The sequence below is a fragment of the Sebastes umbrosus genome, chromosome 16, assembly GCF_015220745.1.
Source record: "Sebastes umbrosus isolate fSebUmb1 chromosome 16, fSebUmb1.pri, whole genome shotgun sequence".
NCBI lineage: Eukaryota > Metazoa > Chordata > Actinopteri > Perciformes > Sebastidae > Sebastes > Sebastes umbrosus.
In genome coordinates, this window is record NC_051284.1 from 12,385,900 (window position 1) to 12,410,259 (window position 24,360).

At 41.0% G+C, this 24,360-nt stretch overlaps 3 protein-coding genes across 10 annotated transcripts in view; 2 read left to right on the plus strand and 1 right to left on the minus strand.

The window, feature by feature from the left end:
• The first annotated feature begins 1,829 nt into the window (after positions 1-1,829).
• On the plus strand, positions 1,830-16,793 carry LOC119474818 (sodium-dependent lysophosphatidylcholine symporter 1-B-like). The gene is made up of 14 exons (XM_037747095.1): positions 1,830-2,095; positions 4,065-4,193; positions 4,806-4,930; positions 9,381-9,504; positions 9,601-9,679; positions 9,765-9,910; positions 9,994-10,084; positions 11,297-11,412; positions 11,759-11,842; positions 13,533-13,616; positions 13,718-13,830; positions 13,929-14,072; positions 14,301-14,477; positions 14,926-16,793. Exons 1-14 carry the CDS (start codon positions 2,003-2,005, stop codon positions 14,966-14,968), a joined length of 1,548 nt encoding a protein of 515 aa, XP_037603023.1. The 5' UTR covers positions 1,830-2,002; the 3' UTR covers positions 14,969-16,793.
• A 1,501-nt stretch (positions 16,794-18,294) lies between these two features.
• On the plus strand, positions 18,295-23,108 carry si:ch211-67f13.7 (uncharacterized protein LOC565426 homolog). Its single transcript, XM_037746852.1, has 8 exons — positions 18,295-18,874; positions 20,253-20,365; positions 20,458-20,564; positions 20,685-20,859; positions 20,955-21,069; positions 21,141-21,220; positions 21,314-21,402; positions 22,385-23,108. Exons 1-8 carry the CDS (start codon positions 18,437-18,439, stop codon positions 23,017-23,019), a joined length of 1,752 nt encoding a protein of 583 aa, XP_037602780.1. The 5' UTR covers positions 18,295-18,436; the 3' UTR covers positions 23,020-23,108.
• Positions 23,109-23,341: 233 nt separating this feature from the next.
• Positions 23,342-24,360, minus strand: part of LOC119474673 (uncharacterized protein KIAA1522-like) — a 33,988-nt gene continuing 32,969 nt past the window's right edge. For all 8 annotated transcript variants that reach the window (XM_037746850.1, XM_037746849.1, XM_037746846.1 and 5 more), the window contains one exon: positions 23,342-24,313. In XM_037746850.1, coding sequence (XP_037602778.1) covers positions 24,249-24,313 — 65 coding nt within the window. In that variant the 3' untranslated portion in view covers positions 23,342-24,248. The remainder of the gene's footprint in view (positions 24,314-24,360) is intronic.

Genomic DNA, 24,360 nt, shown 5'->3' on the forward strand with positions numbered 1-24,360 from the left:
TGGAATTGGCAGAAAGAAACAACATTCCTGTCCCCAACAACTGGAAAGAGAAGGGTTTAGCAGGTAGGCCTAGGTCAAACCAAAGACCAAGACGAAAATCACAGCGTACAGCAGTTCTGAGGAGAGTGATGTTCCCATCCCATTTGATGACACTTCTGAGCATGAGTGTTCTAATGATTAGAGAAGTGAATCAGACATCACAGATCTGTTAGTTGGTGACTTTGTCATAGTAAACTTTGTATCCAAAGGCAGGAGCTACCATTACATTGGCTTGGTTGAGAGCCTGGAGGGCAACGAAGTGAGTGCAAGATTTCTCAGAAGAATCCGGGGGAACACTTGACGTGAGAAGCCCACCTTTGTATTAAAGGAAAAGGATGAGGCATCTTTTCTGCTGAGTGATGTGCTGAAGAAGCTACCTCAACCTTAAAAGGCTGGAGGAACTGCAAGGAGGGAGCAACAGTTCATATTTCCCTGCAACCTTGACGACTGGAATATAGTCGAATATTGAATGATATTTTGATTGTTCAATGGTCTTGAAACTCACTGGTGGTTTGTTCTCACAAGTTCATAACTGTGAAACTGTTTGTGAACACACTTATGCTGAGGTTTAAACTTAAAAACTCAGATGTTCAGTTTACCCCACGATGGCTCAACTTACCCACTGACTCGGATCAACTTACCCCTTACCTGGGGCAAGTTGAGCCACAGGAGCACTTTTTTTGGGAAGGTCATTTTTTTCAGACAGCTTTGTTATAGATGCATGCTGATCATTTCATTTGATAGGAGAGATCCTGAATTTAAGGTTCATGTTTTCATTTTACTTCTGTCTCATTTTTCCTAACCTCGAGGACAGCATAAGTAAAAATTGGCTCATCTTACCCCACTCTCCCCTATAGCAAAGAAAAAATAATCACATACAAAAACATAATTATGCTCAAACTTTAATAGGCTAATCTATCAAAAAGTATATTCAACTACAAGCCAAGTATACCTTTAGGCCTATAAAGCAAGAATACTTAAGTATATCTCAATCAAAAGATGAAGTACAAGTAGGCCTATAAGCCAAATATACTTAAACTTGTCTGTATACTTGTCAGTATAAGCCAAGCATACTTAAACTTTTTTGTATACTTGTCAATGAGCCAAGTATACTTAGACTTTTCTGTATACTTGTCAGTATAAGCCAAGTATACTTAGACTTTTCTGTATACTTGTCAGTATAAGCCAAGTATGCTTAGACTTTTCTGTATACTTGTCAGTATGACACAAGTATACTTACACTTTTCTGTATATTTGTCAGTATGACACAAGTATACTTAGACTGTTCTGTATATTTGTCAGTATGACACAAGTATACTTAGACTGTTCTGTATATTTGTCAGTATGACACAAGTATACTTAGACTGTTCTGTATACTTGTCAGTATGACACAATTATACTTAGACTGTTCTGTATACTTGTCAGTATGAGCCAAGGATGTATACTTTTGTTAAGTATATCTCTGATAAGTACATAAAAAATAAACTGAAAGCATACTCTCTTATTTTAAGTTTAAAAGAAGTATACTAATAGTACACTTGAATAAACGTATTGGTAAGGGAAGCTATTATGAAAAGAAAAAAATGAAAATCCTGATATTGCTTTGTTTTGCTTTTTGCTGCTGCACTTAATGACTACTTGTAAGGTATTTGTTTTCCATTCTCCACTTACAAAAAATAAATAAATCAACCATTGTACATACAATCACCACACTGCAATTTCCTTCAGCACTTCCTTGCCACTGACTGAACATGCGATGGCACGTCATTCCATTGTGTGACGTAGGCAGCGTAGTAGAATGAATGAGGCGAGGGAGGACACACAGAGAGCACGAGCGACTTGACTCAGACAGCCAGAGAGCACTACACGAGAACACTATGAAGCTGTGAAGCGCTTTTTTTTTTTCTAATAACAAATATTTACGATTTTGAATAAATATATTATTTGTCGTCTTGAAGGCACAATGGCACGAGGAGAAGGCGCCGAGCAGTACGCAGCGAGTTTACTATCAGTCAAAGCTACTAATAATAACGTTACAGAGAGCAAGACAGCAAAGGTAAGGGTTATTTATTATAATTATTATTATTTATTCTGGGGTTATTAGATTGTGTTGCACCTGTGCGTAAAAGGCGCGTAAAAGGCGCCTAAATGGAAGGAAACGTCTGAGCCGGTTACTTCCTTTCGTTTTCTCCAACGCTCTCCTGACTTGACTTTGTCCTCTTTATTTGAATCTCACCCGGTTTGTGTCCATCTGTCCTCGGGCAGCTGCTCGTTTAGGCTGGCATACCGGTGTTAAAGGGACCGCATCTTAATTAAACTTGACATTTTCAAACTGTAAGCTACAGTCTGGTTAAAAATAGCAGAGTTTCACTCAGTGATGACGGATGTGCTGCAGAAGAAACGTGACGTGGTACTAGCCTCTACTGCTCCACACTGCTCTATGATTCATTTGGTCTGAGGGTCTAAAATAAAGTGTGTATTCAGACAATAACATTAAAAAAAAAGCATTTCAACAAGCCTCTTTGAGTGTTGCAGGGACTCTCATGTGTATTAAACCAGTTTGAAAGCCTTAAGGGACTCAAATTGTGACAAAGAGTGACAGACAGCACTGCATTTTTATTTTTATCTGCAGCCTAAAATACCTTCCACATCCTGTATGGGCTATGATCACTCTTTTAACAGCAATACCAGATGGCAACTTTATATGTAGAGCGTGTACAATCTAAGCTCAGCAAAGCTAATTTTAAATGTCATGTTTGTTTCGAATAGGGGTGTAAGAAAATATTTTTAAAAATCGAATATTGCGATATTATGTTTTGTGATATTGTATTGATAATAGTTTACATGCAAATATTAAGTCAGTAAATACTTAATGTAATTTGCAAAGAGATGCACCCTCTCAGTGTACTGTACGTGCCCTTTCAAAGTAGTGCTATGATGTTGTTACAGGGACTGTGATAAATGCAGATCCCGCTGTTCTGATTGCATAAAAAAGTATAATTTTTTTACTAAGATTTTATGCATATGCGTATTCTTTATACTACAGTTTTCCTAAAATTAGGTTAAAGAAATCGCAATATATCACCTTACTTACAGTATCGCAATATATTGAATCGTAACCATACGTATCGTATCCCCAGATTCTTGCCAATACACAGCGCTAGTTTCAAACATATTAAAAATGTAAATGACAGAACATTGCTTGGCATTTTCACTGTGTTTTCCTTGAATCCAGAATCGCTGTTGTTGAGGGGTTTTCCTCCCCAGTCATTAAATGTCGCCTACAGGCTGTATTTCTTCATGTAGTTATATTTACACCTGATAATTATGCCAACGTGGCCTTGTTACGCTTAAGGATTTAGGGGGGGAGAGAGCATTACTCATTCCTGATTTGAGCGAGGAGGCAGCGATTTGCTCCCAACATGAGGTGATGCTGCTTTTGCGTCTGTGGCGGATGTGAATCAGGGTGTAGAGACCCCCTTGCTGACATCATCGGAGCGTGAACAGGTGATTGGCTGTGCCTGCGGGATGTGATAAGACTCTAAGCTGTCTGCTGACTGTTGGCTACTCAGCATGAAATGTCACACTACCTCCAACATCCTATTGCCAGAGCCAATGGCAGCGCTGGAGTCTTCCTGATGTAGTGTGAACTACAGTAACCTCATAGTTTCCCACCGCTGTCTGGCTGTAGCGTATACGCCCGGACTGCCTCTGGGATTTGTCTCTAATCTGGTACTCTAAGCAGTGGGGTGAGGGAAGTTAGCCAATCTCAGTCCCTCGTGGTAACATGTTGTTTAACACTGAGTTTTGGACAGAGGGATGGATGAGGGTAATGATGAAATAAACTCCAGAGTACAGAAGAGAGCTGAAGATAATGATCACATAGCACTACACTGCCCACATCACTTTACCTAAATTTATAGCTCCTCTGGGAAGCATTTCAGTGTTTTCAGTCAGATGCACTAACTGTTATAAAGCCAAACATTACATTATCTCCTCTCTCCTCCTCTCTCATTGTCTTCCAGCCAAAGGAGCAGATAAGTCGCCTGACTGTGTGGAACAAACTGTGCTATGCCATCGGCGGGGCTCCCTACCAGATCACCGGCAGCGCTCTGGGCTTCTTCCTCCAGATCTACCTGCTGGATGTGGCTCAGGTGATTGACAAGAGACGCACAAAAAGACTGAAATCACTGATATTTTGTATAACTGGAAAAAAGTCGTTGGAAATACTTTAAATGGCAAATTAAATGTCCTCTATATTCCCCATTATTCAAACATCCATTTGTTAATTCTGCAGCGTTGGAGACTCATTTCCTTATCTTTGAATTTGTCCCGTATAATTCCACATACTGATTAACTTGGAGGCCAAAGCTAGAGTTCACTCTCACCGGCCTCGTATGAGTTTAACAGTCTTCATCCTGCTGTAGTCGCCGGTCAAGCGCATTAACTTGGACTCCTACTGCTTTGTTTTTGTTACTCAATTAGCAAGTTAGACTCTTCCACTGTACACAGTGGGAACTTAAATAAAGGCCATTCAGCTCAAGAGATGAGACCATTACAGTGGCTTTGAATGCCATGTTGTTCTTAAACAAATGACACACTTGTTTGTTTCACTTGCAGCAGTTACAGAGCCTCGAAATGTCTCCATAACCTCATGGCTCTTTTGAATCACTCGCTGGCCGTGCCATATGAGGTAGTGTTTGGTGTCCTCTTTGTTTTGGTTTCACGTCTCACTCTTTTTCCACTTTCTCCACCCCCCCTTTTAGCTGGATCCCTTCCATGCCTCTATCATCCTGTTTGTGGGCCGGGCCTGGGATGCCATCACAGACCCCACGGTGGGGTTCCTGGTGAGCCGGAGTAGATGGACCCGCATCGGCCGCATGATGCCCTGGTAGGTGTTTGACTCTCACAGCAGCAGCATATGCATTTTAGGACAAGGTTCGCAACGTAAAGAGGATATTAAAGGTAGGGTTGGTAATCTTGAGAAACTAGCAAGTTTGCGAGTACTCTAGATTTTTAAAATGATCCAACCGAAAAATCCAGCCAAGTGTTGCCAACTCTTTTCCAATGAAAGTAGCAAGCAGCACATATCCAAAAGTTGCTAAATCTAACAAGAAAGTCACGAGTCGGCAACACTGACAGTCCGTCCCTTCAGGCCTCCCAAGCCACTACCCCACTATTATCATTATGAATTTAAACATATCCTAATGAACGAAAACAACGAACATGGCTTGTGTTAGTACTCACAGTTGTTAAGCTAGCAGCTGGTGGAAGACTTCAGTGACACACAATGAGTACGTGCAGGTAGGTAGGTAGACAGGCAGGAAGCCCGTCCAGTCATTTCATTCTCCCCAAATGAAATGATTGAACAGGTTTATTCCAGTCCTGCGACAGCCACAGATGCCAGATATTTATCTTTTTTTTCTTTGTCAAAGCATTTGATTCATTGATTGCTGTCAGGATGTAGAGAAAATGTCAACAAATATAACATAAAATGTTTTTGAAGAAGATTACCAACCCTAGCTTCCAGGAAATCTTGAGTTGGGTGAGGCAAATGTTCTGACGACAACCAGCTCATGAGCAGTCGGCAGTAACCATGGCAACAGAGATGAGGTGGTTACTGAGGAATAATGAGTGAGTGTGAGAATATAGTCCGTATGAAACACAGAATAATGTGTGCATCAGAAATCTGTATGACACATACTAAAAATACAAGAGGAACCTTTTCTTTCTTTTATTTGAGTTTGTCTTCACCTCTTTCTAGATGCAGATGTGTGGTGGAATCTACCAGCTGTTTTTACTCTCAGTTAAGACACATGTGGTTCACTTTTTGAAGTGACTTGGCATTGTGTAAAGTTATTTCAACATCTGGAAGAGACCTTTATGCTTGTAGCTAAATATGTTCATCCATGCTAGAAGTGTTCTTCACTGTTGTTGGCGCATTGCTGCGTTTCACCTCCCCCAGTAGATCAGTGGAATAGCGTAACACCATTGGCACGATTGTGTATCACCCACATGCTTGTGGATGTCAAGTCATGTCATGTTTGTTCACGACATCACAAAACTCATATAACTGGTATAACATATATAACATATATACTCACTGGTATAAACAGTACAACAAAATCTTGTCTCACAGTATACAGCATATCATCAATCCTATGTATATGTGAACGTGTTTGACTATTGTACATGTTAGCCTTGTGACACACTGGCGACCAGCTGGCTTCCTGTCTATCCTTTCCTCTTCCCAAAAGCAAGCTGGGTTTGGCTTCAGTCTAGATATATGATGTCATATATTTAAGCACTGAAAGGCTCAACACGAAGCAAGGAAAGGAGCAGGTTTTAAAATTGTAAATTTAAAATGCTCTGCTTGAGGGAGTCAAGATGACCTTGACATTCTGCTCGTAGAGCGAAATGAGATGCAGCTTCTTTTACATATGTGTGTGTGTGAGAAGGAAAGGAGAGCGCAAAATGGGGATGTGGCGGTGTTACGAGAATGTCTGGTTCAGATCGCTTCAGGCCATGTTTTAATTTGCACATGATATCACGGTGATATGTTGAGGATCATGGGTATTTGAGTCAGAACTGCCGGCTGTGCACGAGTTCGAGGAGGGGGGGGTGGGGGTGGCTTCTGCTATGATTGGTCCAACCCACAACACACCATCAGCTTGATACCAATAGGGGTGTGTCCATCTTTGTGTGAGTTTGATTTCACTGTTTGGGAGGGGGATTTCCAGACGCAGAGAGAGGTTACTTTGGGTCAAGAAAGAGGCATGCTCGGTTGAAATAATGGAGGTCATTGTTTAGGCATCATGTACGTGATCCTCTGTGTACAGTGTAGCTTTTCAGATTGAAGTGAAACAACCAGCTGTTAGATAAGACCACACATGTCTTTTTATGTCCTCTTCCTATCTGTGCTGAAAATGTTTTACACACCGATATTGTGACGTAGCACTAGAATGAGACATTTAGTCTGCATATTTATTACATTAACAGTTTTTTTTGCGTTTACACTATTAATTGATTTATTATATGTATCTCAAGGTTATTTTCCTTGAACTCTAAATGTGACAACAGAATCTGTGGTGCGTGTTCAATCAGCCATGTCAGTGTGTGAAACAGTCCAACCTGGCCTCCATTTCCAAATAAATTAGCTCTCATTAGCCTAATTCACTCAGACAGTAGAGGGAATCAGGAGGGGCTTTCTTTCTTATTTCCCACGTCTCACTAGAAGGGGGGTGGTGGGCTCATATGACCATGTGCGAGTGCAGAAGTGTCATGTTCAATAAAGGAACCTCTCTCTGTGTTCAGTGATATCATGGCCCTCAGGGAGAGACAGCTCTCTTGCATGACCTCTCCAAAACTAAAATTAGAAGCAAAAATATTGACTTATTAGTTAGATTTGCTGTCATTTTACAGCACTGTAGGAGGGTTTTGATTCATCTCCCGGCTATCTTTTCAGTTAATAGTTTGATCTATGTGAGAAAATAGTGGGAAATTTAAAAAACAATTTCACAATCACAAATTCCAGTAGCCATTTTCAAATTGCTTGCTTTATTCGACCAACAGTCCAAAACCAACAGGTATTACGTTTACTATCACAAAAGCAGAAAAACTGCACAGCTAAGAAGCTGAGAATATTTGGAATTTTTGCTTGAAAAGTGACTTATTAAACAATAAATCAATTCTCAAAATAGTTGCAGATTATTTCTGTTAATCAACTAATTAATTAATTGACTTATTGTTGGTTGTGTTGATGCCAAAAAGAGGCACAAAAATAAAATATTGAATGTTTCTCTTCATTGCCCTGCAGCAATGCAATGAGATCTAACAGTAGGGGTTTATACATCTGTCTATTATCTGTAACCGCTTATCCTATTCAGGGTCGCGGGAGGGCTGGAGCCGATCCCAGCTGACATTGGGTGAAGGCGGGGTACACCCCGGACAGGTCGCCAGACTATCACATGGCTGACAAATAGAGACACTTTCACACCTACAGGCAATTTAGAGTCAACAACTAACCTAATCTCTGGACTGAGGGAGGAAGCCGGAGAACCCGGAGAAAACCCACGCTAACACGGGGAGAACATGCAAAGTTAGTAGGGGTTTATGTAAAAGAAAAACAGTATGATATCCTCATGTTCATGGGGAGTTTTCGCTGGACTGTTATTTGTCTTAAGCACAAATTTCTGAAGTGGCACGAGCCTCTCTGACTGAGGTCAGCTGGAGGACATGCAAAGCTGAGGAGAAGGCTGCTGAGACTGAGATGGGTGAGAGCGAGGTGGGCCAGAGTGGCCTCATCGTTGGTCCAGCCCACCCTCGTCCCCCTCTGCAGCCCAGACTGAGCCCTTTCTCCACACACAGGCTCTAACAAGGCAGGATTAGGGGGATTATTCACAAAGCGGCAGGGAGAGAGTAGAAAAGAAGTGACTGCACGGGAGGAAAAATTAAAAGGATTCGGGTGGGGTAAAGCTACAGTAACAGTTGGCAGAATTAATTAAACACAGTCTTCAGCAGTGAGTAACAGCAGGCTGGTCACACTTTATGTTTCAAGCCAAACAGTACAGAATCTATAGGGAACCCCACTGTAGTGAATCTAATTGATAAAAATATTAGGGCTGTCAATCGATGATGATCATAACGGTCCATAGTCCATCGCGGGTAATCGCAAAATAATCAAATTTTTGTATCTGTTCAAGTTCAAGTATTTAATACTCTTAATGAAACAAACATGCTGCTTTATTCAAATGTATGTACATTATATATTTATTATTGGAAATCAATTAACAACACAAAATAATGACAAATGTTGTCCAGAAACCCTCACAGGTAATAAAAAATATGCTCAAATGATAACATAGCAAACTCAAGCCCAACAGGCAACAACAGCTGTCAGTGTGCTGACTGGACTATGACTTGCCCAAAACTACATGGGCATGTCTGTAAAGGGGAGACTCGTGGGTACCCATAGAACCAATTTTCATTCACATATCTTGAGGTCAGAGGTTAACGGACCCCTTTGAAAAAGGCTATGACTTTTTTTTCATTGCATACGTTTCAAGCATTATTGAGCCTCCTTCCCGACAAGCTAGTATGACATGGATTCATTAGGTTTTCCAGTTTCATATGATGGCGGTATCTTCACTCTAGCATTAAAATTGAGACCGCTACAACCTATTAATCGCAAGTTGCGTTAATAGGTTAAAGAAATTAGTCGCTTTAAAACAAATTTGCGTTAACGGTGTTATTATCGCATTAACTTTGACAGCCCTAAAAAATATCTTTGCTTTGATTAAAAACACACATTTGCTAACAATCCTCCACCCTTTTCTTCCCAGGATCCTTTTCTCTACTCCGTTTGCGGTGCTGACTTACTTCCTGATCTGGTACGTGCCTCCCTTTGAGGAAGGGAAAGTCGTCTGGTACCTCATCTTTTACTGCCTCTTCCAGTCAATGCAGACGGTTAGTATTTCATGTTGACACTCCCCATCACTTAGTTCTCCTTTTGGTCCCACTGTGTGTACACTAGCCTAACTGTGTGTTTGTGTGCGTTTGCAGTGCTTCCACGTGCCGTATTCAGCGCTCACCATGTTCATCAGCAATGACCAGAAAGAGAGGGACTCTGCCACCGCTTATCGTACGTCACTCAGCTCGCCTGTGTGATTGAAAGCTTTTACATTTGTGTTGTCGTTCAGGCTCTGACGCTCCCTTTCTGCTCTCAGGTATGATGGTGGAGGTGCTGGGCACAGTTCTGGGTACAGCGATCCAGGGTCAGATAGTAGGTGGCGCCACAAATTGTCCCACTGAGGCTGATGACCTCGACAGCAGAAACTCGACCAACACGTCCATAGTTTCACTGGATGAGACGGTGAGTCTCTTGCATTGTATCAGATAAATGAGAATATTTACACAAGTGTTAGTCCAAGCTAATGTTGTCCTCTCTGTCCTCAGAAACAAGCTTACTTGATTGCTTCAGGGGTCATCTGCATCATCTACGTCTTCTGTGCCATAGTCTTGTTTTTTGGTGTGAAGGAGCGAAAAGGTATGAATCCATGAAATACCAAGAGAGCTTCTCACTTGTCCGATGCCATGGTGGAATATTTAACATACTTAAAGCAGAGCTGTGGACTTAAAGATGCATAACTTGGACTGGAGTCAGACTTGAGTCATGAATCTGAGGACTCAACTTGACAAAATCAAAAAAGACTTACATATATACTCTGAATCTATCCGACAGCAGCCAATCACGTTGTGTGAGCAGCAGTGCACGCCAACAGACACACAAAAGCTGCCTCACATCATCACACTCGGACCGCAGCATGCAAAACTTTTTGCAAAACAATGCAAATCATTGCTTGGTGCCTTCAAATGAAACTCGTGAGCTCGTGTTTACAACATGGGAAGTCGTGTACACGATATGCTTGGTGTTCGAGTGGATAAGTCGTGAGAACACCGCTGCTAAGCAACGGCAATATTAACGTTACTGTCGGTGTCTAGAAGCCACAGAGGCTAACAATTTAGCAAGCTAGCAAGTGGGTAAAATAATGCAGTAAATGTAAAGGCATAATGACAGAAGGAAAAAGATGAGGCCGTTGGTAATACCAACATTTTCCTCGAACATGTTATAAAATTACCAAAAAAAATCAATATATGACTAAAATTACAATATATTCACTTATGTACCGAAAATATTAACTTCCATGGCCTCCGCTATTTCTGACGTCAACAAACACGCCACAAGTCGTGAACTCTGAGCTTTCAGAAACTTTCCACTTACTCGCCCCCCTCTTGTGGTATTCACAACGAGGTTGTGAATACCACAAGAGGGGGGCGTTCATATGGACTCTTCTCATAAACACGGTAAACGTGACCCCATTTGAAGGCACCATTTGTCGCAGGAATAACATGAAATTTAATTTGGTGATGGCTGCATAATGACTTGTTTTAGGACTTGAAACGCAAAGTTTAGGACTTGGACTTGATTCAAGACTTCATCACCAAGAGTCCTACTAGTGTCTTGCAAAACCATGACTTTGTCCCACTAAAGTTTGTATCAGTCTGTATCAGTTGTCCTTGGGAAACATTTGGCCTTCTTATCACTGACTTTTCTCAAAAAATGTCAGAATGTGGTGGCCACATACCACAACATTGTTTCTCATCATAACAGCTCTGCATTGTGCATTAAATTCCTCACAGCAAAATATTTTCAGCTGTCTCTTATCTTTGTTTTCTTCTCCTCCACGTTGGATCGTAGAGAGCCAGCGAAAGAAAACATTGCTCACGTTCCGTCAGGGCCTCTGGCTGGTGATGAGTCACGGACCGTACGTCAAACTGGTCATCGGCTTCCTCTTCACCTCTCTGGCCTTCATGGTAATACTGTGTTTCATTATCTGTTTCGATGCTTGATACAGACGTTATTGATGAAGTCACAGTTAAAGGCATAATTCAACATCTTGGGAAATAACTTTTTCTTTGTTGTCGAGCGATATCTGATATCTGTCTATTAACTGAAGCTACAGCCGAGAGACATTTAGCTTAGCTTACCTTGGAAATAAGGGGAAACAGCTCGCTGTCCAAAGGTAAAACCACAATTTGTCGTTTTTAGACTTTGTGTGGATTAAACAAACAAAATATAAAGTGTATTTCCCAAGATGTTGAACTAATCCTTTATCTGTAGTTTGCATAAAAACGACCCTTCTTCATTTGTCTTTTACAGCTACTGGAGGGAAACTTTGCCCTTTTCATCACCTACTCTCTCGGCCATAGGAGCCACTTCCAGAATATTCTCCTGGTCATCATGGTGAGTGTTTCTATTTCCCACTGAAGGACTGTTTACTTCTGTGTAAAAGCTCTAATCAGTATGAGATTTGGAGGACATCTGCAGGCTTGTTTGGCTATCCTTGTGGCGTAGAGTAAGCCCCCAGTGTTTGTGGGGTTTTCAGCCCGTGCTCTGAGGCCTCTCCTCACGCGAGGAGGCGCATGGTGCCGGGGCTGAAAGGGCAGATTTTCAGGGTGAGAGGAGGTGTTGTTTGGGCTCCTGGGAACCTGTCTCCCAGTCACACACTCGCTTGGCCTTAGCAGGAGATGGAGGGAGAGACAGGCACACAGTGGAGCTTTTGTTGCCCTGGTGATCCCTGACCGCCACCATGGGAACTGCCACCAATGGTTGTGCCCTCCTTTCCATCCTCCTCTCGCTGCTCTCTGCTCTGGTGCCTTTCCCTCTGATTAGGAGTGGAAACATTTTTGGGCACCTTGTATCATATTCAGAGAGGTGGGAGTTGAGGGGGAGAAAGGAAATTTACCCACAGTTGATGTTCATGTTATTTCTCAGGCTGATAAGTTGTCAGTAGCAAGCTTGTTCCTGTGTGGTCATTTAACACTGGTTGACCAAGTTTGACCTAGAGGTCAAAGGTCGTCTGCCCCCTGCAGGGTTAAGTCAAGACCACACAAAGCATAATGTGCCCTTGTCCCTTGACCTCGTCTTGCAGTGGTCACTTTATTCTTTCCGGTTCCCACATTTTCCAGAATTTAAATGAAGCCCAGTTAGAAGTTGGATTTTTTTTCAATGGAGAATATGTTTCATTTAGAAATTACCATTTCACACAACTCCTTTGATGGTTTATTATAATGTTAAGTTATCATTTAGGTAACTTCCATCGTGCCCAGAGCACGATGAGCACTATTTCATGATTTCCAGACATATGTCCTATATGTCCTAATATATTTTCATGTAAATGTTACAAAGGAAAATGCCTACATGGAAACAAAGAAATCAGGCCCTTTAAAACATTACAAATTAACAGTGATAGTTGTACGTCATTATATATGTTTTATTCAAATGTGGCTATGACAATGGACCATATGCACCACAGGATATAACATACTCAAGCCAAGATTTCAAACTAAAAGTTGATTTTAATCCTAGATTATTATCTGGGCAGACTTTTTTTCCCCACACTTGATTTCCACCAGAATTAAAAGTTACATACAGAATGTTACGTAAAAACTAAATATCACCCAAAATACAGAGGACATGACCTCCGTGTCCTCGATGGTAACAAAGGCTCTGATCATACCTCGCCAATAAAAATGCAAGTGATACAAGTAAAGTGGCAATCCTTTCCCTGACTCCCAAAGTTGTCAAGTTCTCCAGCGTACAAAATGTATGTTATATTATCTGCAACAATGCGAGAGCACAGATAAATATTTCTCTGTTACACTTAGATTAAAACAACATAATCCATATGGCTTCAGGAATTGAATGCCTCTCTTCCTTTTTAACAAAGCTAATCTAGCTAGGCTAAACTGCTTCATCTGGCTGAATGATTCCATATAAATGTGATGTTTTTATTGTTAACTTTGGTTGAATGATGAATAATCAGTCATAAATTAACTGTGTACACCCCTTGTCCTTTTGCTCTTTTGTGAGCATGTGTAATGAGATTTAATGAAACAACATAACTGATAATTCTGTGGCACATTTTTTCCAGCTATCTGGGACTCTAACCATCCCGTGGTGGCAGTGGTTTCTGACCCGGTATGGGAAGAAGAAAACGGTTTACTTTGGCATCTCGGTGAGTAAAAACAAATGCTTGTTTTTGGTCAAACAAGGGGATTCATTCAAAAAGGATGTGTTGTTATGGAAGTGCTCACATCCTTCTGTCTCTTTCACTAGTGGGCGGTACCCTTCATGATCCTCATCATCAGCATCAAGAGCAACCTGATCATTTCTTACTTGGTCTCGGTGGCGGCAGGTGTGAGCGTGGCGGCAGCTTTCCTCCTGCCTTGGTGAGTTTATCCACAGAACCCACGGATCCATATGCAGATGTGAATATTTGTTGATTGCGTCACGAGCATCCTTCTAAATGTCGTGTTTGTGCTTTCAGGTCAATGCTTCCCGATGTAATGGATGACTTCAAGGTTAAAAACCCTGACATCCACGGTCACGAAGCCCTCTTCTACTCCTTCTATGTGTTCTTCATCAAGTTTGCCTCTGGAGTATCCCTGGGTATCTCTACACTCAGTTTGAAGTGAGTTAGCTGATCCATATCTGTCATAAATTATTCTCATGTACATTTTTACCCTCCCTGTCATCCCTTAAAGTTTAGTCAGTTTATGTCTCCAACACTATAAGAGATTAGCTCCGTGTTGACCACGATCATGTGGTCAACAATCACATAATCCTTCACCTAACAAGTCTTGCCAAACTACTCGCGTCAGCTCAACGTTTCTCCCTCCCTATCTGCATTTTTTCGCAGATTTGCCGGCTATGTGACCGGGAGCTGCTCACAACCCGAGGCCGTCAGTTTAACCCTGAAGGTGCTGGTCTCTCCTGTGCCTGTGGTCCTTATAGTGGTGGGACTCTTGATATTGAGGACCTACCCTATTGATGAAGAAAGGAGGCAGGGAAACCGAAAACTACTGCAGGAAATGCTGTAAGTGAAATGCACATACAAGCCCTTGACACACGACTACGCAGAAGTTTATGCTTGATTCGGGATAAACGACAAACAATGTAAAGTGGTCGCGCACATCCAAAACCATAGTAGGCTGGTGCTGGACCAGTAGAAGACAGCAACGAAAAATTTAGAAGAAGGTCCGCACACTATAGCTCGCTTTAAGTGCAATTTATGGCACATCTTTGTTAGTGACATTCAAAATGGTTGAATTGGGGATAAACACCTGTTGTTGTGCAGCAGGACTCGTGCATGACCACAGTGTGCAAACCAGTGAGACGCTAAATTCAGTTCCGCTCTATATACCTGAGCTAAATTCTAATGAAACCTGTTTCGCTCCGGTGTTGGCATTTCTTTATTCATCCTATCTGGACAAGCCAAGTTCTTTGTGTGTGACTCCTGGCTGTTCTCCCGTCCTTTTAAACAGGGACTCTGAGTCCGAAACTTCAGCGCTTGGAAGCGAGGTGTAGCGGCAGAGGACGAGCCAACCAACCACCACAGCTGCTTTAACATGTTTGCACAGGCTGTCGAGGGACTCGACCGCCAACTATCTGGACTAACAGAGGAGAAACCACAGACCACTGCTGACCAAACATCATCAGCATTAACCGGCTTCCTCTGGTGGATCACACAGGTTTACGTCGCCCTCTAGTGGCCGGACAGCGGCATCTCGTGTGGGATTCAAGTATTTTCTGTTCTTTATCTCCAGCTGTGTCCCAGTTAAACTCTATCTGCTAAAACTAAACGGCATACACAATTTACAAATATCTACAGTGTATTGGCCGGTAGTGTAGAACCAAAGTCCTTCTTGCTTTCACTTCCCAACATACTGAGGTTTTCTGTCATTGTTAAGATGAAACACACCATATTTTACTTACTGCTTAACTGGACAGTAAAATCTCATCACATTTATCATTTTAAAGGAAGATGAAACATGTTTTAGTTAGCTTTAAACAATTACAGCTCCTATATGGCTCATGGGAGCTGTAGGCTTTTTTATCTTGGTGGAATTTTCCTCAACAGAGAGAATTTTTTTTTCCAAAGATTTGTGACTTTATTGTTTACTGAGATGCAACTATGTTATTTACCTCCACTAGCAGCTCCTCCATTTCTTATGTGCATTGCAATGTGGGACAGTAGTTTTCATCAACTCTATTTTTACACCAGTGTGAATGCACTACATACTTAAATACTATGTTGGTTTTGGGACACAGCTGGAGTGTGATGTTACCATTGTTGTTTACTATGTCTTTGGTCACTTGTGTGTGACATACCATTCAGACGGTGCTCTGAAGGAAATGCACAGTATCAGCCTTTATTTATAAAGGGCATACCAGCACTATTCCACTGATTGGAGTTGTATGGAGCGGTGCTGCATTTTCTACTGTTCATTTGGTGTTGTTGTTTCCTTTTAGAAAGGCAAACACTTTAAGTGTACTTGAATCTTCTGAAGGGGAAAAGGCACCTCGTGGTATGATGTACTCAGTACATCATACCACGAGGTGCCTTTTTAAGGTGCCTTACACACGCACACATCTTGAATAACTAGTTGTAATGAGATTTTCTGTTGAACTTGTTACTCTCAGATTACTTTTTGCCACTGAGAAGGGTTTTCCCACCTTTTTTGTGCTTTAATATTTCAGCCTATCTCCGTCAGGTTTATCAGACATCTCGGAATGGGCTTTCACAGCGAAGTCAACTCCAGTATGACGTCATCCAGCATGTTCTCACTTCCCGAAGGGAAGGAAAATGCTTTATTTAAATATTTATTTAAACAAACTATCTAAGGGATTGTCATTTTTTCTTATGAAAGCACGTGTATAATAATTTATTAATGGTTATTGATGGATATGTGAGTGATATTCAAGTCCTGTGGAAAACATTTGAGAACATCAAAATGATGGATTTTTGTTTTTATAGCACAAGTTGCTATAATGTGATAAACAAGCTGCCTTTACAGTGTTGTGACTCTTAAAAACAGCATCCCCAAACCCAGTTTTTCTATTCTATGGTATGCGGGAGACATTTGTCCTCTCTTTAGATGACTTCACATCCTTATTGGTTAAGTTATTAAGATTTCAGAGAAATCTCTTTAAAGCTTAATATATTCCTGCACAGTTTTCATTTGAGATTGCACTGAATGGACTGAATGAAGCACATTGCATCTCTCCTTGGTGTTTATATGTATGATATGTAAATACTTTTTTCCAAGTTTGATCAGCGAAGAGACAAATTAATGTGCTGTAAATTTGTAATTTTCAGTCTGTGAATAAAGGTTGTCAAAAAAAAGAAAAACCTGTTGATGTCTTTGCAATACAGTATATCCAAAACTCTACACTGTAGAATATTTAACCACAGACACCTTGATGAGGTTTATTTGCCAGATATATTTAGTAGAATTAAATTCAACGAAGATGGTATAAAGTACATCAATGGCAGGTAGGCCCCTTGATGAAAGCTGAAGATTTCAGTTTAGTAGTATCAAAATTTTTACGTCATTTTTCATAAATCAATGTAAATACAAATCTTATGTATAGAGCTGAGCAAAATATCAATATTATATCGATATTATGATATAAGACCAGATTTGGATATTGTAATACAGCACAAATGTTGTCTTTTCTTGGTTTTAAAGGCTCCATTACAGTAAAGTGATGTCATTTTCTGAACTTAACAGACTGTTCAAGGTGCTCTATTTCAGTGTATCCACATTACTGATGATTATTTATCAAAAATCTCATTATCTAAAAATTGTGAAAGCACCAATTGTCAACCCTACAATATCATCGCAATATCGATATGAAGGTATTTGGACAAAAATATTGAGATATTTGATTTTCTCCATATCGCCCAGCCCTTTGTACATACATGGGACTTTGTAACACACTGTTCACAGATAAATTAATTAGTCTCGTTTTGCAACACAGAGCATATATATTCACATTTATACTCTTTTTTTTGACAATTGAATATTAACACTAACTGCTTACTAACAGGAAAAACGATCTGTCCTCAGATTTTAGGATGGTATTTTATTAAAAGAAATATAACATTAAGGCGGATTCATTCACTTGTTACAGTGATTAAATCAAGATATTGTGACATGAATCAAAAACATGATTAAATAAAGAAGTGTGCAGCCAAAGAAAACGACCACTGGTTCCCTTTAAAGCAGCAGTGAGTAGAAATGTGAAATATGATTAAAAAAAGTTATTTTCATAAAACTGTCACTATATTCTGACAGTAGTGCATGAGACAGGTAATCTGAAAAAAATCATGTACATTTGTGTCCTCCGGTGCTGCAAATGGCATCTGCAAGGTTTCACAGACCGGAGGAAAACAACCAATCAGAGCCGAGCTGGAGCCTTGCCATCTCTGAGCAGCTGACAATCACTCGCGTACTCCGATCAAACCGTCAAACTAGGTCGCGCTGATCAAATATGAATCAATAATCTGTTACTGTAATGCGTATTTCTTGCCTCAAATGTTTTCAGAAAAATCTTGTAGTGTACTGTTTAGCTGTAAAATGAGAACATTTGTGACCCGGCAGCAAATGTTGAGATCAGTTGAGGAAATACCAAGCACCGCCCACCAGCCGGAGCACAGCCAATAGGAACGCTCAATAGAAACACTCTCGCTGAAATGACCTGTGATTGGCCAAAGTCTCCAGTCAAAGGCTACATTTTTTAAAAACAGAGCCATGAGGAGGAGCAGAAGTCTAGGTATCTCTCAGAACACTTGAATTACAATACGCTGAAAGGTTATTATGGATTTTTAATGTCAAAAACATTCTGCCTACTGCAGCTTTAAAGAGAAATGAACCAAAAGACGCAGCTTAACTTCGCCTGCTGCTCCTCCTCCTCACTAATTAGCAGCAGCTGCTTTTACTCACAGATTGAGGAAAGGGTTTGGTAGAAGAAAGACAGCAGTCTGTTGCGATGAAAACAAAGTGGCGTCTCTATATCTTGTGGAGTGTTTTATCACTTGGCCTCCTCAGCTGTGTAGCGGACACTTATGAATCTCCATTTACCAGAACAACGAGGAAACAGGTCATCAAACCAATCAGACAGCCGAGTAAATCCTCTCAGAGGTTCTTCTCACCTGCCGGCACTCCTCCGTTGTCTCAACTCATACACACACCTCCATCCATGCGTCCAGAGCCAAAGATCCAGTCGGACTTTGCTTACCTGCCAGATGTTTCTGTGACCTGCTCCACGCCTGACCTCGTCGTCCGGGTCAAACCGTCTTTCTACGGTCTGGGAGCAGGAGCAGAGGAGCTGAAACTAGGCAACAGCTGCCATAGCAACGGTGTCCTCCGACCATACGGTGACCTGCTCTTCACCTATCCTCTGACGGCCTGTGATGTCGTGCGTGAGGTGAGAAGTGTTTTCAGACTCTCTCTCTCTCTCTCTCTCCCTCTCTCTCTCTCTCTCTCTGCATAATCTTGAAATCTATGGAAGTTTTTATGTGACTTTATTAGTTGTAACCCACAGAAGACTTTCCACAAATGCACAGGAAGCGATATGCAAATGCGAAATAGATGCACAAATGCGTGTTTATCACTTTACATGTAAACCTTAAAGGGACTGTTTGTAAGAATCAGAAATGCTTGTTGACAGCGACACCTGTGGCCGTTAAGTCAACGAAAGTCAGCGTCGGGCTCGCGCTAAAACCACAATATCACTCCATATTTCACCTGCTTGGCAGTAATGTTAGCTGACCAGACGAAGGTCTCTCCATGAACATGATTTAGATCTGATCCTAGTGTTGGCTTTTCCTGCTTCAGCCCCGGAAGAAACATCATCTCCCGACTGCGCCCGCCGGAGGGAGACACCGGCACCCGGTCGGAGACGACAACGTTTCTCGCTGCGGAGCCATGTCACTTCACAAGACACGAGAAACCTCTGTTGGTCTGGAGGAGCTGCAGCATTTATTTTTGCACAAACGTCCACTGTACATTCATTAGATATTCTCAGAGCTAAACTAACTCTTCTGCAGTGTGTAGTGAGCGCGCATGCATGTCTAGAGGTGGAGCTAAACAGCGAACGCGCTCGGTGTCTGAGAGAAGGCAAGCAGGCAGAGGAGCGGGGACTCCAGCCACACGTGAGCGCGCATATGTTAGCGCGCATACGTAACGCGCATACGTGAGCGCGCATGGGATCCCGACCCGGTAGATTTTTACGTGTTAGAAGTTACAAACAGTCCCTTTTTAAAATACGTATTTACAAAGTAAGTTATCCGTATTTGCAAATCGCCCTGTATTTTTGTGGATGTGACTTTACACAACACAAATATACAAAAAATACGTTTGTGGGTAGTGAAATATTTGTAGATCATGGTACATATTTGTGAATTGTCTTCTGCGGGTTACAACTATTATCTACAGATCTACTGCGGTACCAATGCGGACAAAATTCTGTAAACAAACAGGAGGGAAGTTACAAATGTCACGCGGCCCATAAATCCACAGGAAGCGATCTGCCAATGCGAAATAGATGCACAAATGCGTAAATATCACTTTACATGTAAACCTTAAAATACGTATTTACAGAGTCAGTTATGTGTATTTGCAAATCGCCCTGTATTTTTGTGGATGTGACTTTACACAACACAAATACAAAAATACATGTTTGTGGATAGTGAAATATTTGCAGATCATGGTACACATTTGTGGAATGTCTTCTGTGGGTTACAACCAATAAAGTCCAATAAAAACTTCCATAGAAATCACAATGTCTGACTCCTCTTTGACAGTCGCCCCGAGGTTATCTGCTCTACAAATTCGTGCTCCATTACGAGCCGTCGCCAAAACGTTTCCCAAGCAGAGCACAGCGGATCGATGTCGACATTGAATGCCGCTATCAAAGGTTAGACTTGTCTCTCAGCTATTTTCAACACATTGTGTGTGTGTGTGTGTGTGAGAGAGCTCGCTATTTACAATCTCCAAAAATCTGTCCAGGAACCACCATGTGTACCAGCTGACTGTGAAGCCCACCTGGGAGACTGCTGTTGTGCGTAAAAGGCTGAAAGGAAGTCCAAATGACTTCCAGATGGAGTTGATGGACGGTATGTTTAAAAGGAACTGTGGATTGTAGTGATTAAGAGGTTTTTTTTGTTCGTTAAAGTGTTGATAAAAAGTCTATGAAGTGGCTTCATTTGATGTGATATATTGTAATGAACTCTTAGATTCATGGAGCAGACCAGCTAAATCTCAGGTGTACCAGCTTGGAAGGACTGTTAACTTCCAGGTCTCTGCTCCTCATCTCTTAACTGGTGGAAAACTGTACATCAACACCTGCTATGCTAAACCATCCAGTGGCTCTGAATCATCTCTCAAATACACCATCATTGACAAATTTGGGTGAGTGATGGATGGTAAAAATCTTTTGGTTTTACCCTTGGTGTTGTGATTTGCAGTTAACTGAAACTATAGCGTCATATTGTTGACATCCACAGCTGCATGCTGGACAGCAAGAGCGACCCCGGGGCCTCTCAGTTCATCTCTCGGACAGACAACACCTTGAGATTCTCCCTCAAGGCTTTCCAGTTCACTTCAGACCCTGACACAGAGGTGAGTTCAGTGTATAATTCTCTGGATTCACACAGTTTTAGCTGCAGCTTTAACCCTGTTTCCATTTTTAGGTCAGTGTTCACTGCAAATTATTTGTCACATCTGAGGATCCGGGTCCTGCACACAAATCATGCACCTACAGAGGGAACAGGTGAGTGTTGACACTATAAATTAAGTTTCCAAATAGGTGATTTTTTTGTGTTTCCACGTGGATTGAGCATATTTAAATTTTTTGCCATGACAGGTGGAAGGCCCTCACTGGCGACGACTCCGTATGTGAATGCTGTGATTCGCAATGTGTGACCTCTAAACCCCGGAGAGCCATGATGGAAGGTATGTGGCAGACTTTCTTTTTTATTGTATTTATATTTATGCATCCATTCTTACTCAGATATACTGGATTGTTGTGGTTGCTTTAAGTCACACTACAAGTGTCATATCCAGTGGCGGCTGGTGGACATTTTTCTAGGTAGGGCTGTGCCCCATCCGATCAATTTCAGCAAACATCCCGGTATGATTTAATGCAAAAAAAAGTGAAGGTATCAAAAACACATTACTACTTTTCAGTTAAATAATTCAGAATTATTTTATTCCAACAGGAAGAGTAAATAATGCTTTGAAAAACACAACAGTATAAAATGTACTCAGTAGTGGAATGTAACCAAGTAATTAAATACAATTTTGAGGTACTTCTACTTTACTTGAGTATTTCCATGTTCTGCTACTTTCTACTTCTACTCCACTACATCTCAGAGGGAAATATTAGACTTTTTACTCCACTACATTTATCTGACAACTTTAGTTTACAGATTCAGATTATTAATACAAAATATAATCACATTAGAATCAAATTACAAATTAAAATCAAATTACACATATTACTGGGTGCATTCCATATTTAAAACACACATATTGACTATTTGTGTAATTTTTATTATTATTTGAGTAGTAGTAGTGTTTTTTTTGTATGTGAGTCAGGTAGGGTGGCGCCCTAGCGCCCTCTATTGGCCAGCCGCCACTGGTCATATCTCTAGCTGAATCTCTTATGACCAACTAACAAAAATGAAAGAGGACCCATTATATAAATTTTTCAGGTGCATACTTATTTTGGGCTTCTACTAGAACATGTTAACATGTTTTAATGTTCAAAAAAGGCTGCAGCACCTCTTTTCCCCCTATGTCTGAAATGCTCCCAAACATGCACAAAAATATATAAAACACTAAAGGAAAGGGAAAAAGCACAAAAGCATAATAGCTCCTCTTTAACAAACATCAATGGAAGTGATCATTAAAAACATCTCTAATTTTTTTCCAGGCTCTGCCAGCAGTGGGTCATTGCTGGTCTCTGATCAGCCGTACACAGCAGAGGATGGCTTCCTACCAGTCATCATGAGCAGAGAAGGCGAGGTCACAGTAAATCACAGTCATGAGAACCTGTGGGAAAGTGCGGATGCAGTAAAGTATGATGATGACGACGAAGAGCAAGACTACGCAGATGAAGAAGAAGAGAAGCAGCAGCTTGAAGAAGCTGAGGAAGAAAGTGGGTTTATCCTTGGAGTGATGACAGAACCTGATCTAGATGAGTTAGGTTTTAGGGAGAGGGTCTCAATGGAGGAGAAGGAGTCTGGAGTGAAGGATTCAGATCAGTTCGAAGAGGATGGGTCAGGGTACGAAGTACTAGAGGAGAGTGACGAGGAGGAGGAGGGATTTGAAGGAAGAGAAGATGAGATCCATTTGAATCAAAAGGAAGCTGAAGTGTTGCGTCATTGGGTGCAGTTGGAGCAAATGTTCCCATCAGGAGTCGGCATACAGAGAGAGTTAAAGCCGCTGGTCTCTGAAGGAAACAGGAAGCATACAGGTAGAGGTGAAGAGGATGATGGGGTGATGGCCTCTGAGGTGGAGAGGGAGAATGATGATGGTGAGATGACCTGGTATTTCCCGTGGAGGTAGCATTAGTTTAATGATCTGCTCAAAGACTGTTGTAACCCTCCATAATGGAAGGATATTCTGAATTATTTCAATAAAAATATGAAAATGCAGTTGGTCGACTCTTTTGTCATAACTTGAAACCAGACTAAGTCAAAATGTATTTACTAAATGATTAGAACAATAAGCCGCGCCAATATGATTACTCCTGACAATTATGAATGTCAAAATAGTCTAAAATGACACACTTATTTGTACCATATATACTTGAGGCTCAAGAAGAGGATGCTGAAATAAGAAAATACAGGAAAATTGGAAGGTAAAAGGATGCTCCTCAGTCAATGTGGCAATTTGATCTGTCCATAAAACTTTATTCTTTCCATGATAAATGATTTATTACATTACAGTGTCTGAAACCAGCTTGAAATATATTATAGTTCAACACAGAAATATCACACTGTATGAGCAATAACTGAGGAAAGGCAACGCCTCCATTATCAGTAACTAAAAGCAGCAGAAAATAATGACTCTAGTATTGCTTTACACGTCTGCTCCTTTCTGTGGCGTCAAGTCACGCATCATAGAGAGCTTTGAATCATAAAAAAATTACACGTGGGATTTTTGAGAACATAAATTTGGAAACGATTAAGAGCTATACAAACAAAGATGATTTAAATGATATTCGGATGTAACACAACATTGCAAAGAAGAAGAGACCGTCCTCTGAACATGAAAACAGGAAAAATAACTTAATTTTTTTTTTAACAAATATAATTGGTGTGGAAACTCTTTTGGAGAAAATACAAACAAAACTCTGTAGCACAGATCCGTCATTACTGGATATGTTAAATGTACAAAATCTTGCTATATTTACAGATGAGCGCCCAAAAGTCCCATTGTTGCGAGTACTGACTAAAGCTCTGATTCAGCAGGACACAAGTGGCACTAGAGGGCGATATAGTCCCATCTCTTGCAATGGTAAAGCTCAAAGACCCTCTGGCAAAAAAAAATATGTTGTTTTCACTCTTAGTAAAATGCAAAATGAGTACTTGAGAAAATTAAGACCCACACCATTAACATCATCAAAGTCAAAGGATTTCCTTTAAAATCCAGAACTTCTCCAAAATGCAATCTTTGACACAAGCATCTCATCTATCCAAATTCAGCTTCTTGTCTGTCACACAAAGACCCACTTGCAGCAAATTTAGTGTTATTGGTTAAGTCCTTCCCCAGGTCTCCTTCACTCTTTACAATCATGTCGATGGTGCCGCTCCTCCTTCAACAGTACCTGCTGTCCCATTCGTTTTCTCCGCAGCATCTGAGGTTGGACAATTTAGGCAGAATTAGTTTAAAGGAGTCTAGAAG

Bases quoted from the DNA above. Each gene is read 5' to 3' on its own strand.
- LOC119474818 (XM_037747095.1), top strand. From the start codon at position 2,003: ATGGCACGAGGAGAAGGCGCCGAGCAGTACGCAGCGAGTTTACTATCA. The intron at 2,096-4,064 runs GTAAGGGTTATT...ATTGTCTTCCAG, and splicing joins CAGAGAGCAAGACAGCAAAG to CCAAAGGAGCAGATAAGTCG. The intron at 14,478-14,925 runs GTAAGTGAAATG...CCTTTTAAACAG, and splicing joins AAACTACTGCAGGAAATGCT to GGACTCTGAGTCCGAAACTT.
- si:ch211-67f13.7 (XM_037746852.1), top strand. From the start codon at position 18,437: ATGAAAACAAAGTGGCGTCTCTATATCTTGTGGAGTGTTTTATCACTT. The intron at 20,860-20,954 runs GTGAGTGATGGA...TGACATCCACAG, and splicing joins ACCATCATTGACAAATTTGG to CTGCATGCTGGACAGCAAGA. The intron at 21,070-21,140 runs GTGAGTTCAGTG...TTCCATTTTTAG, and splicing joins CTTCAGACCCTGACACAGAG to GTCAGTGTTCACTGCAAATT.